Here is a 16,294-nt window from a genome sequence, read left to right on the forward strand (position 1 = left end):
GTGTAATTCTCAGGAATTTCTTCAGGTACAATGTGCTTCCCCATTAAACAGATGTTATGCATACTTTTCACTTCACTGCAAGAATTTCAGCGCATCTTGCAGAGAGCATAGACCAACATTGAGCAGCGCCAAGTACAAACTTTAGTTAACAGTTTGAAGAGGAGATAGCGGCTGGTCATTGCGGGTGGTGGACATATCAATTATCAAATACTTCACTATATGCTCATGAAAAGAAAGAGATAGAGAAATATGCAATAACCCACGCTTAAATGTTCAGAATCATGAGTGATTGTTTAATTATTTGTGTAAAAGTCATTGCAAATCACTAAAGTGCAACTTTTGTTTCCATGCATTTTGACATAAAATGCATTTTTTCACACCAATAATGATATCTGGTGGCAATGATTTTCCACTCATGTTATGAGTAATAAAATTCTTTATCCATTTCCGTTTGAATTATGAAAATCGGTTGAATACTTTTTGAGATATATCCACAAATGCTAGGGGGGAACTTACTTTTTTGCTGAGTGTATATATATATATATATATATATATATATATATATATAATGGTATTATTATCCGCGTGTTGGAATAAGAGCATGAAGACGATGAAGACAAACAAGCTGACATAATGCATTAGATTCCAACTTCATTTATTTGTAAACCAAATTTTCAATCCTTGCAAGATCCCTGCAAGGATTGAAAATTTGGTTTACAAATAAATGAAGTTGGAATCTAATGCATTATATCAACTTGTTTGTCTTCATCGTATATATATATATATATATATATATATATATACTATAATGTATATACATATATATACACTGTATATATATGTATATATATATTTACATAATCATATGTATACATATATATGATTTTGAATTTATGTATCACTCCTGTTATCCATTTGTCATTCATTTTCACTGTATTAATATTGTTTAGACCAGGGATGTCACTTGCCAGTTTAGACGAAATAACAATGTGCCTTTGATTTTACGTGTGTTTTAGAGTGAAGGCAAATATTAGTCAGTCATCACCTTCATTAATCACCATTACATGTATGAGTGTGGGTATTCATAATATGTATAGAGAAATTGGAAGACGTATCTGGAAGAGTAGCATGGGTTCAAAAACAGTCATCTGTATATATGTACACTTAAGCCCACGACGAACTTTGCGATGCAATGTAAATCAAGTTGAGTCGTTTATTAGTGTAAGCATCTGTATTCAGTAATTGGAGAATCTAAACCTTGGATAAACGAATGACACAAGAAAAGAATGCTTGAACGCATTTGCATGTTTCAAATAGTTCGTTTTATTTGGTTTTATTTTTCTCTTCTCTTCTTCCCCCCCCCCCCCCCCCATTATGTACAGTACGAGCTAGCGTCACTGTCTGTAGGAATGATCATCACTGTATAGAACAATGTACTTTTCATTTTGCCCTTTGTTGTTTTAAACAACTCTCAAAAATAAAATGCTCGAATTATCTTTTAAATTCTATATGATCTGTGAGATAATGAAGGCATCTCTATCTGTCTATCTGTATAGCTTATCATTGCACAGTGTAGTAAGATCATCATTATTAACATATAGGTTGATGTGTAACTTCACATGCCAATTCAGTCCCCATAGTCCAGGCTTTACTTGTATTCCTCCACCATGTGTATGCAGAGAGCCTTGATAGCTTCGTAAGTCTCCCGTCCTGTCGGCAGGATTTGCCGCTCGGGGAGGAGGAAGCCGTACGTGCCGTCGTCCCTCAGCTCCAACACGTACGAATACTTGGCCTTCAAAGAAGCGAAGCCCCAGTCTACGCTGCAACCCGACGCCGCATCTGTGGGAGGAACACCGTGGCAGAGAATGAGTAGTTAAACGAGGGCATAGCAAATCGAGTGGAGAGTGGACGTATTTTGTGCGTTTTGTGAATTTCGAAGCAAGAATTTGTAAAAAAAACAAAAAAAAAACACACACACATACAGATACTTTGCAACTGATTGACAAATTGCCCTACATCGACACAGATGCTTTTTTCTTTAATGATGATAATCTATGCGGAGATGGATTCAAGCAATGTGGCTATAAGAGAATGGTCATGCAAAGATAATCCCACACACTAGTAAACACGGACATGCACTAACTCACTTCCTACGAGTTTCTCAATTCCCATACACTGTATACAAAATCCAAGGTTCCGATAGGCAACAAAATATTATAAAAAGGCTCAAACTGATATCATAGAGGCCGGTTCTTCAAATTAACTGCTGCCAGCTTAAAACGACACATGTTCGACAAGTTACTTATTAAGACGGAAAACTTCACATGCTTCGTAAGATTCTAATCTGAAGTACACTAGCACAATCAGTTTGTTTGGTTGAATTCACTTAAAATCTTCGTTCCGTGTTCTTTTCAGGAGTGTCTGCATGTGTTACACTTACATAGAGTCCTGGCTGATGGTCCATAGATGTATTCGGTTCCGTAGACACTCTGTAAGGCGTTCACGGCTTTAGCGGAAGCTGCGTCCTTAAAGGTAGAAACAGTGGTAAGAAGAAGTGTGTTGAGTGATGAAGCTCAGAAATTAGTTGATACATTGTGCTCGCATACTGAAGGAGAGGTTGTAAAGGGCAGGGGGAGATGGTGGAAGGACAATATGAATTTTGGTATACTCATGGATAATTGGACTATATTGTGATGAATTGAAATGCGTTGGGAAGTAACTGGGGCCAGTAGAAATTGTTGGAAGGTGTCTGGTGGTAAGGTGGTTTGTTGGCAGGACAACATATTGGTGCCGAGACTACCAATCTGAAAGAGGTACATTATTTGTATAACAGCAAGAGGACTGATGCAAATTGAATGATGAGAGGAGAATGTTGATATAGGACGATAGATGGAGGCATTAGCAAATTTAATGATTTATTTTGACGATTGTCGGTTGGTGGTTTGGAAGATCGTTGGCAAGGTGGTGTATATTATATAGATGATGACTGGCGGGGGAGGGCACATACCGAATGTTCCACCCGTCGAGGGTTTGAAATGCTATCGAGGGAGATTATAAGTCCCGAGACGAAGTCGAGGGATGTATAGCCTCCCCCCGAAATAGCATTTCAAACCCTGAGGGTGGAACGATTGGTATATGTTCCCAACAACAAAAGTCATAATCTGTTATATTTTATGGGTTAGTCAAATACCATCATCGGTCATCTGCTCTTTCACATTGTATGGAATAGGCAAATTTATCCTATCGATTGCGTGAAAAATATGATCATTCAATCGTTTGGTATCGTTTGTCATTTGTTACGTGAAAATGTTTTCCCAGGGGAGAACATTACAAAATTGTTCTGCCCATGCGCGAACATAACCAATGTGCCTCCATCAAGTGACTGTGTTTAGCCAATCACTAACCGGTACTTGACTAACTCAATTGATATAAGACACTGGTGGTAGGAACATTATTGCATGATTGTTGATTATAATGTGGAAATGAAGAAGATGGCCGCTGGTATAAAAGTGAATGATAGCAGAAATATAGTGGATACAATAATTAATGTGTAACTAAAGAAATTCATTACGAGAAACAGTTCCCAGCAGAAAATTTAGTTTGATCCTTATACTTATAACTATGATGTAATTTCTCACATTTTTGTTGTTGTTGTTGTTTTTTTTCATTTTTGTTGTTGCATGTTGATCCTACTGTATAAATTCATAACATGATTAATGTTGTTCTTATGGACATGTCAATTATAAAAAGTGTCCAAAAAAAAAAAGTAATTCATGTGATGGCAAGAAAGCATTAGAAGAGATATCCCGCTGTGAGGGCCGATGTGATTTCGATATATTTGGCAGGGCGATTATCGGCATTAAAATCGCGTATTGGTGAGGTAATAGGAATTTTTAATAATGAAGTCAGGAGAAATTAACGCAATAGCAACACTTCTGTACAAAATGAAGATACACATTCTTAGAACAAAGGGAAAAATACATTTACATGTAGAACTACCTTCTCATTGAAATTTGGTGCTATGTTCAGATAAATATGTAGAAGGTGCCTCGTCAAACTGCCTCGTTGAATCATTTCACATCTTATCATTGGTAGTACTTAGGTTATAGGTCTTGGATCATGAATAATTAATCAAACTACGAAGTGTGTCCTCGCAAGATGGTATCGGTGGGGAAGACGAGGAAGATAATGCAATTATAATGGGAATAAAAAGAAGTTAATTACAATGACACTCGAACTTAGTAGGGCCTACTCATAAGACTGATTACGATATCATAAAACAAAATATAGAATATAGAAATCAATGATCGGAGTATGTGGGTCGTGAATTTTATGAATTAAGTTTTTGTTTCCCTTTTTTCTTTGTTATGCCTATCTTTAGTTTGTTTTCCGGCCTGTTTCGTCCTTGTTTTTCTACTTGTGCTTGTCATAGTCCTGACGTCATATCAAAATTTTCATACATGGAGTCCTTGATGGATCTTGAGATGCCCTCATTTTCCAGAGTAATTCACAAAATTTACAAGTTATTCTTCTCTTGTGAATTCCTCTTTTCCATATACATGTACAGTTAAAAAGAATTGAATTGTATTTACGTACGTGTGAACTCATCAAAATATAAAGCTGATAATTGATTGTATACATTCTATTAATACGTATATATATATACATATATATATTCTGTACTCATGTAAGCTGTATGCATACAACTTTGTATTACTTTATATGGAAATGATATCATTTGAATTTGAATAGCAAATTGTTTTGCCTTTTCATATCCAAAATGCATTGGCATCATTATCACTGCAGTCTTCATCGTGTTTACTAAAATCCTGCCTGTCTTGTTTTCAGTTCCCATCATCCTAAACAATAAAGATGAAAAATAGATAATGAATGGTAAAGTTCTTAATCATCCATCAAATCCTTTATACCCCGATCCCGCCCAGCCCCTCCAAATCCCTCCCCATCACCTCGACCACCATCACTCACGTGATCGTCCTTTTCCTGCGGGAGGATGGCCCTCGCCGTGTACGACCACGGTGCCAGCCAGAGCTGCGAATAGCTGTGGAAGTCGATGAAGCAGACGTACTCCTGGTTGGAATCGAGTAGCCACTGAGCAGTTTGATCGACCTCGGGCTCGGAGGCTGCCTTAGACCCACGATAGGTATCGGAGCACGCGCTGGTGCTGGCGCCTTCTCCTGTAACATTTATTGCAATATATTAAAAACGCAAATATGTCCTACAAGTTTGTTACTCCGAATACACTGAATAACAAAAAAAAAAAAAACCTGATAACAAGAACAACCTGGTAGTGACATCTTCAATTATCATTATTACAGTGTGTTATTTCTCGAATCTGGTGAGCAGAAGAATTGAATCACCTCTGTGTTTTGAATATGAGTCAATCGAATACATTCTGATGTGAGCTACACAACGTATGCTAAGCTCTTATAAATAAGTTGTTTTTTTTTCCCTCCCCATATGGTACAACATAACTATTTCAAACTCGGAATTGTAAAAAAGAATGCCACAGACCAGATGATTACAATCGTTTTCTCGATACTGGGGAAAATACGATTGTGTCATCGGAAAATTTAAGGTCGCGCCGTTATGGATGCCTTCTAGTTATAATCAGACGATAACAGTTTTGATAACGAAAAAACTTTCATGAGCTTTAGTGCACGTGAGAAAGTGCAGTGCACATTTTACAATGTAACTTATTGTAAGTCTACATAAGTATATGGCAAGCCAAACGTCCAGTAAATCGATCGAGTTTTTCGAATTATTGAACATTTGGCTTGCCATATACGCATGCATTCACAAATCGAGTTCCTTTTCAAGTAGAACTTGTTACCTGGGCCACCAAGCTGTTCTGGCTTGACCCAGCCATAACACTAAGATAGAAATGAAAGCACAGTCCACATGGAACAGGATATGAACACAGAAGGATATCATCATACGAGGATGGATGGATAGATAGATAGATAGACAGACAGATAGATGAATGAATTCATGGAGATAAATAGATAGATGGGCCTACATGACAGGGTGGAAAGAGAAAGAATGAAAAAAGGAGAAAAAGAGGAGCATGAATAAATTGGTATATGAAGATTTTTTTTTTTTTCAGACATACCTCCCCACTGGTAGGGGTAGTTCCTGTTGGGGTCGACTCCACGGCAGACGCTGCCGGCGTTGTTGGAGCGAGTCTTCCTCCACAGACGGTCCTGAGAAATAGTGAGAGAACGTAATGTTCAATACCTCTCAGTGAACACTTAATATAAAGGGTCCGGGAATGGAGCAACTCATAAAGATATAATAATGAATTGTGTTTGGGATTGAATATTACCTGAGTGTGTGTTTTGGTTTAGGTTTGGATTTGAGTTTGAGTTTTAAGGTTTGAATTCTGAAATATAAATTTTGGGTTATAAGTTTGAGTTTAGGTCCATTTTCACTTTTGCTCTTTATGATCACAGTACAGGCCCATATTCAGTCCCGTACCTAGGAGGGAGGGAGAATAGGTGTAAGGAGGTAACGACCCTCCCTCCTCCTCTCGCTCCCCCGCCAGAGAGCAGCGCCTTCTTGAACAATATTTAATTCACGTTTAAGGATATTCCTCTCCCCATAATCCACGACATGACCGATTGTGGGTTCTTTTTAGAGTCGGATATTATAAACTTCAAATAATTTAATCAGCAATACAGAAAGTCATACAACGTGAATAATCAAGACTGGTTGGATATGGGTTACTTTAATGAAATTTTAATAGAAAACCATTACGTTAAAATATTCCACCTAACCTGTTCACCAGGGTCCAGTTTCATAAAGCTTGTTATTAGTTACCCCGACCAGACGCATTGAGAAGCACAGCGACTGGGCTGTGTATAGTTAGTTATCAGTAACAACTGCCACATTTCTGTAACAAATTTGTTCTGGAGCCAGTCAGAGGCAATGATTTCAGTAGTTACTGTCGTAACTTTTATCGATAACAAGTTTCATGAAAAGGGACGCAGATCGTTGAATTTCAAATCTAAAATTAAATGAATGAATGAATGAATGAATAAAGTTGTATGAGAGGGATATCGCTCGGTCGCTTAGATATTACACTTTCATTTTGATCAATGAATGAGAAAGTCACAAATTGATTAAAGAATTTACTTGACGGTGTATGTGTTGTTGTTGTTTATTTTTTTTGCCATAGTAACAAGAAAAAAACGTATCGTACTACTTTTGATAGATTTTTAAACCCATTTCCTCCAAATATTCCACAAAAGCGTGTACTATAGATTGTTGAATTTCCGTTCTAACAATTGCAAAACCTCACTCGTATGTGTTGGTGGGGGGGGGGGGGGTAGGCAAACGCAACGTTTATTGACTCCTATGAAATCTATGAAATTGAAATCGAAATTGAAATAGTGACTGTATGCAACTGAAACTGTACTTACAACACCGTTTCCACAAATACTATAAGAGGTGACATTATGAGCTACAATTCAAATCGGAGATGATTGTCAGTACAAATCGTTTCATTTTAGCATAAGCTCACGTTGGTCCAGGAGTAAATGTATCCATCGACGTTGACTGCGGGGACGATGACGAAGTCGAAGGTATCCAAGATCTCTGTCACATCAGGGTCAATTCCGTAATTTTCGAGGAGCTGCATTAATGAAAAAATACACTTCGTTAGTTTTTTTTTTTCAAAACCTAGAGCCAGATCTAGACCTAAATTTAAGCTTAACTGTTAGTGCTCCTCCTATAGATATAGGCTTAGATCTATTTTGGTCTAGACCAGGCCTGTATCGTGCGTTGTATTGAAAAAAAATATATTCAATGTTGTATCATTCGTGCGACAGTTCGAATTAAATTCGATGCAAGTTTAACCATTCTATTCAACTTCGCGTCGTTGAAAAAAACGGTCAAATTCGCACGCTCATGAAATTATTTGGAAGAATCGCACTTATAAAGGTTGACTATTTGTATATAACATTTCTATAACATCGGTCGTTAATGACTGAATGATAGTGAAAGTTTGACAACTTGGTCGACAATGAGCGTGCGCATTGGATAAGTACTGAACTCGGAATCTTCCGTCCCTCGATCCATTTACGTGTGGTCAATCCAACGCAACACATGATTTTTGCTCCCGCATGTCTTTACGCCGGGAAATCTGCACTTACCGAATTGGTGATGTACATGACAGTGGCTGGTGTGATCCATTCACGGGCGTGGAGACCGCCCTGCCAGTACACCGCCTTCTTGGTTTCGATGCCACCAGTGCGAATCTATCGGTGAGGAATATGGTATGAGATATACAGTTATAAATGTCATAATCAATCTTTACAGTAACTTGCATCACATGGAAATGACGCTTTCAACATAAATTTTACTGACGGTCTTACATTCAATTTGATTTAGTATGAGCTGTTCACTTCTTAGACACCGAAACGAGAACATATGTAGGCCTATCCTAAATTTATGTTCATGAATTATCTTTGTTATACATACACCAAAATGATCAGAATGCATATACAATTTTCTTCTCTTGACAGTCTCTTATTTTCCTTTCACATCTCCACGTACTGTATTGCTAATCATCTTTATACACGAAATCCATACATTTATATCAATTCAGGACGCTTCTCGGCACCCAGTATGCCTGCAAGTTTGTTTGTGTGTTTGTTTTCACAAACTAGAAAGCAATAATCAATATCGATACTTTATAACCCTAACTATTCATAGAAAGCTTGGAACGCCAAGAATTCTTGTGTATCACAAAACTTTGAATAACTATAAATAATTTACTTATTTATTCAACTGTTGCATCATTCTGAGGAAAGGTCTAACTGACCTACCTCAGCAATATACCAGCTTATGAAAGCAATTTAATTTTCATGGTTGCAAAAGGGAGACACAAAGTGTATTATCATGGTGATTACATTACGAAGTCATATTACCAATTCTGCGAATAACAGCGTATTAACTAGGCATAATTGTATCTCGGAAGTTGAATACTATGTATCAGCTTTGCATTTTACATTGAAATACCACTTCTCTAAAGTCTAATGCATGAACTTTACGCATGAATTCGAATAAGCATAAGACTACGCATGACTCGTGAGGCCTGCGAAGAACTGACGCATAACTTTAAGGAGCTTTGTTGCAACAAAATTTACATTTGTACGTAAACACTGTAAAATTACACGTGTACGCATGATTTGGGGAGTTTCGCACGAGTGAAAGTCTCGTTTGTGAAACAACTAACCCCTGAATGATTACGTATAGAGAAATAATCAACATAGCCGATATCATAAACTCACTTTGAGGGCATTGATTGGTCGTCCCTCTCCAGATTCGGCAATTTGAAATAGCTCAACCATCGAGCTGTACTGAGTTGCAATATCAGCCGTCCATTGCTGGATCTGTTGGGGTGCAGGCGAAAGCATACTTCATAATCATGATGATAATGATATTATTCACATTTGTCCTCATCCAGCTGACTCTTGTGCATTTTCCTCCTCATGAAGCTTTGACTCCAAAAATGAACAAGATTTTTTTTGTAACACAGAGAGTCAGTGCCACAAAATATTAAAGACCGAGGCTGATCGTATACCATCATAGTGAAGAAGTGCCAGCAATCGCTAATATCCTTGTTCTTCCAGACATAAAACATATTTTGCTCAATAGAATGATGATGGTCAAGTTTCGGATGAAAGGAAGGTTTTGACCAACGGTCAACATCAGAGACCTGATGACTGTTCATTTGAAACTGTACCGAGTGCAAGCTGATGGTTTGGATGTTCATATAAACTGTGAAAACTGACTGCCATGAATTGTCAAAGATAGAGCCTGGTCTTACCACATTTGACAATGTTTGAAGCACAACGAAACCTTTGGGGTTTTTTTTCTACACATTAAACAGATTTTGCCTTGAATTTTTCTTATAATCTGAACTGAGAAATGTTTGACTCTTGAATCGAATCGTATGAGATCATTTTCGCAGTGTGATAGAAAATCGGTCTTTAAGTCCAGAATTACTCACGTTCTGAGATTTATATTTCCTTACTACTTGCACGTAAGAGTGGATGCAATTTGTTTGTGATATGAGCAATGTCTTTGAATCAATAGTTTCCATTTCAAAGATTATGTTTAAATTCTCTATCACTGACTGACATTCATTTCAAACAGTAGCAACATTGGACACAAGTCATACGATCGATTGATTTCATCCTCAAACAAAAGTCGAACAACCAAAGCCTTACCTCATCGTACGTGTGGTATACGCTGTAATCGAAGTCGGCTGCCGCGTCGATTTCTCGAGAAGGCATGGTCTCGTCGATTAAGGCTTGGACGTCGTTGATCATGATAGAAAACTCGAGTCCGACAGACTCCAGAAGTTCCTTAAACTCGTCCAAGAATTGCGGTGGAACGAGGACGTCAGTGGAGCGCCGAGTGGTGGTGGAGGGGTACGACCAGAAGTTGACCTGCATATTATATAGCCGTAATCAAAGCATGTTATTATGATTTCTTCGTTGTTCTTTCTGTTTTGTTTGTTAACAATGAAAAAGTAACGCAAATCAATGGTGAGATAGAGTGAGATAGCATTCTGTAACAACAGGGACCCATTCCATCATTTTGCAGTTGCTAAAATTTGCAGTGATGTGCAGTTATGCCACAACTTAAATGCCCAGCATTGTTATTGTTGTTGTTTTCTAACTTCCTGAATGTTGCCAGAGTGATTGCAATTGCTGCACTGTACAATAATTGCAGACCTCATTGTGAATGGGCCCCGTCCAGGCCTATCAATCTATTTCCATATTTACAATTTTGTGTAGTGATTCTCTGTGGAATTTAAAGGATGGTTACGGTGTAAAATTCAAGTGACGGCATACGTTAGCATTCAAATAGTTGAAATTGGCGAGTTTGAAATGTCGACATGTATAGAGAGGAACACTATCGGATCCAACCAGGACAATGCTAATTTTGTATCGTTTATGCTGGAATTTCACGAAAGTATGCATTTTGTTGAGTATGGTAATTGGAGGATGAACGCACAAAACACAAACGCCACTTGTTACGAAAAGAACTGTGCGACACATGGTGCCCCATAGATCTTTTCCTCGAAGTTAATTGATGATCGAGATTATAATAAGGATCACCGTCTGAACGTTAATATACTTGTATATTCATGAGAGCTCACCTTTCCTTCTAGTTTGGACTCGAGGGAAGAAAGAAATTTCAGCTGGGTATCGTCACGCGGCTGGATGGAAAGAGTTTGGTATCTGTTCCGATACAGCAGAAAACGAAGCAGAAGGATTCCATTAACCAACATCAAAGTGGGTTTCTTTGCGGCCGGAGGGGACTTGGTGTGCTACAGGGTTAGGGATATGGTCAGGGGTATAGGTGTATTGGTATAGGAGTACTGGTGTTAACAGAGACTCCAATTCCAAGCACCTTCTGATCGGGAGATTCTCCCGCCTGAAACCCCTAGCAAACGGGAGACTCCGATTTGATGTGCGCGAAGCGCACATCACGAGCGCAAAGCGCGAAGTTCCTTGCGACCGGGGTCCAGCTCTAGGTCTATTTCAAGCGGGAGACACAGAGTCAGGGCGAAAGAAATTGCCTCTCAAGCGGGAGAACGGGAGATTTTGCAAAAATGGGCTTTCGGCGGGAGATCTCCCGTCGAAAACGGGAGAGTTTGAGTCTCTGTGTTAATGTGTATAGGATTATTTAAAATTTGGGCAGAGAGCGGACACACAGCAATCTGAGTGCCATTGCACGTTATACAACCGGAATCTGCGTTTTGCTTTAAAGCTGCCAGTTGAAAACTGAATAAAGAAAGCAATAAATGAAGAACACGAATACGAGGCGTTAACAGAAATATTGAAAAACGGAGGAGGGGTAAGGCAATGAAGTCAATGAAACAGTGGATAACCCATAAAAACGGAGAAGGTTTGAGTCTTTAGGCTCGAATCCAAAACTATCCTAATCCAAGACCTGCTTAAAGTTCAGAACCTTTTGCTCCGACAAGCAGATGTAATGACAAAGTCCCAACGCTATTCTAAGACAAGACCTGCATAAAATAAAATCCAGATCCTTTGCTCTAACAAACAAATGTGATGTCAAAGATCCAACGAAAGATAAGCATTGTTTTGTTGTTTGTTTTCGTTTAGGTGAGGGCTAAGGATGCCTCGTAGACGTCCATTATTATGCGAGGGGAAATCTTGGCATAAGGAAGCAAGGCAAGTGGAGAGAATGTTGGCTGAATAGACGCGCTGAATTCGACGGTGGAAGTCTTTGACCAAAATCCGAGTGGCAACGATAATAAAAAAGGATGTAGTGTACCAGGCCCCCATTCCACAAAGAGGAGACCCTTGAGAGACCACAAAGACACGCAAAATTGCAAACTCCCTCAGCGGTCTTCGAGACCATATGAAAATTGTGTCTATGTGGAATGGCTTAAGATATACAAAGCAAAAACAAAATTCTTGAAAGATCATTAAAAGAACAAGAAGTATACGTTTCCAGCAAAATTTTCAATGAGATTGCCGTGTATTCACTGATAGACCAACAAGACTATTCAGAGATCATTGAAAAATCATCAGGAATAGGCCCACTTCCTGAGATCTTTGAGAGATCAATCAAGATCTCTGACAGAGACTAGTCTTTCAAGGAGACTTCAATGGTCCCTCGATAAACTTTTAGTAATCTTCTCCAAAAAAAAAAAAATAAATGTGTCAATTCTTGAGAGACTATCGAAAGATAATTGCAAGACTGATAAGAATCGTGAATTCTCATTGTGAGATCGCTGAAGCACCACTGAAAGACCACAGAAAGACCATTTTCACGAAAGACTGCGGAATTAATATTTTGAACCACAGTACCCCCATCCCACATCACTAAGACCCTTGAGAGACCATTGAAAGAACAAAAATTGGTAAGGTCCTCAGCAGTCTCCAAGACTAGAGAAAAACAACGTCTATGCGGAATGCCTCTGTAAACCCTTGACATTTATCATTGAAAGACCAAAAAGTAACTTTCCAACAAATTTCTCAGAGATCTCTGTGAGACCTTGAAGTTTGCGAACGTTCACTGAGAGACCACTAAGACTATTAAGAGATCCCTGAAAGATCGTAAAAAGCACCCAGCGTACTCAAGCCATGGTTGCCCCAAAACTTCAAATATGCATAACTTTCGAACGGATTGTCTGATTTTACGCAAACTTTCACTTATGTGTTCTACTGATATTGCTTCATTCACTCAAATTATACTTGGGTGACCTTGTTAGAATTACACAGTGATGCAAATTAACATCAGAAGCATATCCATAATAAACAAGTTACGTACAGACGCGGTGTGAGATCTTTAATCTCGTGGATAATTCCAAGCTACCTTCGAAGATAGGCTCTATGGGGTGCCAAGTGTCGCACGGTCAATTTCGTATTTTAAACGAAATCGACCGTTTGACACTTAGCACTCCATAGAGCTTATCCTCAAAGGATCACCATCTGAACTAACTATAGACACACATCATAAAATAATGGTAAATGAAAATGTCATAGAAAAAAAAAAACAATGATGATCTAGTGTGTTTTGATGTCTCATATCTATACGGCCTAAACCAACATGTGTCACTTCAGTCTTGAAATCTGGTAAGGGCATGGGATCTGATGGAATACTGCTAACATATCCAGTAAAAAAAAAAGAATATGCGGTCTCATCCCTCAGGTGTCAGAAAAGTTCCAGAACTGGTATCATAGAAAATTTATTTCATACCCAAACTTCAAACTAAGAGGTTTCACCTTCAAAGTAATCTATCTTGAGTATTATGTGACTGTGATCTTAGCTCTCTACAGCCATCATTTTTTTTTTCTACACAATTTTATATACACATCCTCTGTTTCACGTCGTTCAGCAATGAGCACAGAGCAATGAACAAACTTGAAGTTTCGAGTAGGGCCGGGGTACTCTGTCAGAAGCGCTGAAAGTGCTGCAGCAAGTCTACGGAGGTGATATGAAGTCATGCACACATGCTTTTGAGTGTTGCAAGAGGTTTAAAGAAGGATTCAGAAGACGTGGAAGATGACCCCATAGGGGCGGAAGGTCCTCAACGACCAGGACTGAAGTCAACATTGAGTGCGTCAGGCAGATGGTGTGTGGCAATCGTCGGTAGACTGTTCGAATGATGGCAAATGAGGTGGGCGTGAATTGGGACAGCGTCTGGAAGATTCTCACTGAAGATCTAGATATGCGGAAAGTCTGCGCAAAGATGGTACCAAAACTCCCGAGTAATGACCAGAAGAATCGACGCTTGCAAGTTTGCCAGGACATCATCGAGCGCCTTGAAACTTGAAACCAAACCAGACTTGCTAGGGAGAGTCATTACCAGTCATCACCTCAGTCCTGGGGGGGGGGGGGGGGGGGGGGGGCGTTTCATGAAGGAACTTGTCGGATAAAATGTCCGACAAGTCAATTATATCCGACAAGTTTTGAGAAATTCTTTAGTCTGATTGGCTGATTTCTCTGAACTTGTCGGATATAATTGACTTGTCAGATATTTTATCCGACAAGTTCCTTCATGAAATGCCCCCAGGTCATTGAGGGGTCTTTCTGCTCCTGGGGTCATCTTCCACATCTTCTCATCTTTCTTTAAACCTCTTGCACCACTCAAAAACACATGTGCACGACATCGTCTCATCTCCATTGACTTGCTACAACACTACACTACAACTTACCCCCCAAAACATGCATCAAATTGCACCATTTGCAACATCAACTTTACATGCAAAAACTTTTTACACCCTCCCCTCGCTCGCTCCGCTCGCTCGGGCTCAGTTGCGCTCATGATAAGAATTCTACTTAAATGACACATTTTAAATGCAAATTGTTCAATAATAGTCTACATCAAAATATACTGCTACCTCAAATAAGTGGGACTGTTTCAAGTCGATAAACACGCAAAAATACGCATCAAACTGAACCATTTAAGACACAAAAATGCAAAAAGTTCTCACCGTGGGAGGGGGACATCCCCCTCCCACACCCTCCCCTTCCCCCTTGCTCACTCCGTTCGCTCGGGCTCAGTCGCGATCATCTTATTCAGTGTAAGAATTAATACAAGAAGTTTATCTAAATTGTACCATTTTATAGCAAAAATTGTTTAATAATAATCGACATGAAAATATATTACTACCTTTCACGAGTGGGACTGTTTCAAATCGATAGAACGCGCAAAGACATGCATCAAATTGCAACATTTACAACATCAAAATGCAAAAAGTTCTCACCGTGGGAGGGGAGACACCCCCCTCCCAGACACTCCCAGGCGTCAGGCACTTTGACGTCAACAAAGATACATAACTGTTTTATCATTACCCTCTTCTCCCATCCCATCTGTTGCCTGTTCAGTCAAGTGCAACCTCATCCCAGGTTTTAAGTCCATTTTAAGTTCGGAACAAGTCGACGAAGGGTGGACCAACAAAAGGAAAAGGAAAGAGAATTTTTGGAAAGACGGGAAAAGGGCGAGGCACAAGCTCAAATCGAAGAAGAAAGAGAATATTGAAGCCACATACTAAACTGTGACTGCTAATGAATAAGACAAGAATAAGTCACTGTCCAATGACGGAGAAAAGTATAGGAGAGACAAATCTATAATAATCTATAATAAAATGATGATACAGATACTCACCCATCGTAGCGGACAGCCGAAACGAGCACAAAAAGGGCGGGAAAAAGAAGGAACTTCATCGTGGCAGTTTGGGATCAGAACCCTAGAGATGTTGTCTCCGTTGTAACTTGTATATATAACGGTTCGGATTTCTATAATAGGTCTTGGTGTGGACTGCGTTAAGCAGATTACAGAGATTAAATTTGCCACTTATTGTAATGCCCACAAAATGGACAAGCACTGCCCACTGATCATGCTAATGATTCATTCGCTCGCAATGTAGCCCCCCCCCCCACACACACATTTTTGACCTGTCCTATGAATATGCAAATGAATGAGTTGATGATGTCATGCCCTCATAATTTTTCAGATGTTATATATGAAATTTGGAAAAATTTTAATTTTCAGCTAATACAGGTAAAAGCATATTCCCGTATCAAAATATGTCCGAGGTATACAAACCTTTGTTCTTTTTGTTATCATTCTGGTCGTATTAAGGCAAGTATTAGATTTATAAAGCTGGAATATGAGGATTTTATCATTTCTGTATGAAATGTATTTGAAATTGTGAGAGCATGATATCATCAACTGGCTGATTTGAATATTCATAACGACTAGTCAAGAAGTACTTTCCAA

At 38.9% G+C, this 16,294-nt stretch overlaps 1 protein-coding gene across 1 annotated transcript; it reads right to left on the bottom strand.

Moving 5' to 3' along the window:
- Positions 1–1,648: 1,648 nt before the first annotated feature.
- LOC139712160 (carboxypeptidase B-like) lies at positions 1,649–15,738 on the bottom strand. Its single transcript, XM_071624001.1, has 10 exons — positions 15,680–15,738; positions 11,192–11,273; positions 10,254–10,475; positions 9,312–9,413; positions 8,172–8,276; positions 7,541–7,651; positions 6,131–6,221; positions 4,987–5,195; positions 2,441–2,525; positions 1,649–1,839 (listed from the first exon to the last, which is right to left on the bottom strand). The coding sequence occupies exons 1-10, from the start codon at positions 15,736–15,738 to the stop codon at positions 1,649–1,651; spliced, it is 1,257 nt and encodes a 418-aa protein (XP_071480102.1).
- Positions 15,739–16,294: the final 556 nt, after the last annotated feature.

Source organism: Diadema antillarum, unplaced genomic scaffold, assembly GCF_040938485.1.
Source record: "Diadema antillarum isolate AM-2024a unplaced genomic scaffold, OU_Dant_1.0 scf00000040, whole genome shotgun sequence".
Taxonomy (NCBI): Eukaryota; Metazoa; Echinodermata; class Echinoidea; order Diadematoida; family Diadematidae; genus Diadema; species Diadema antillarum.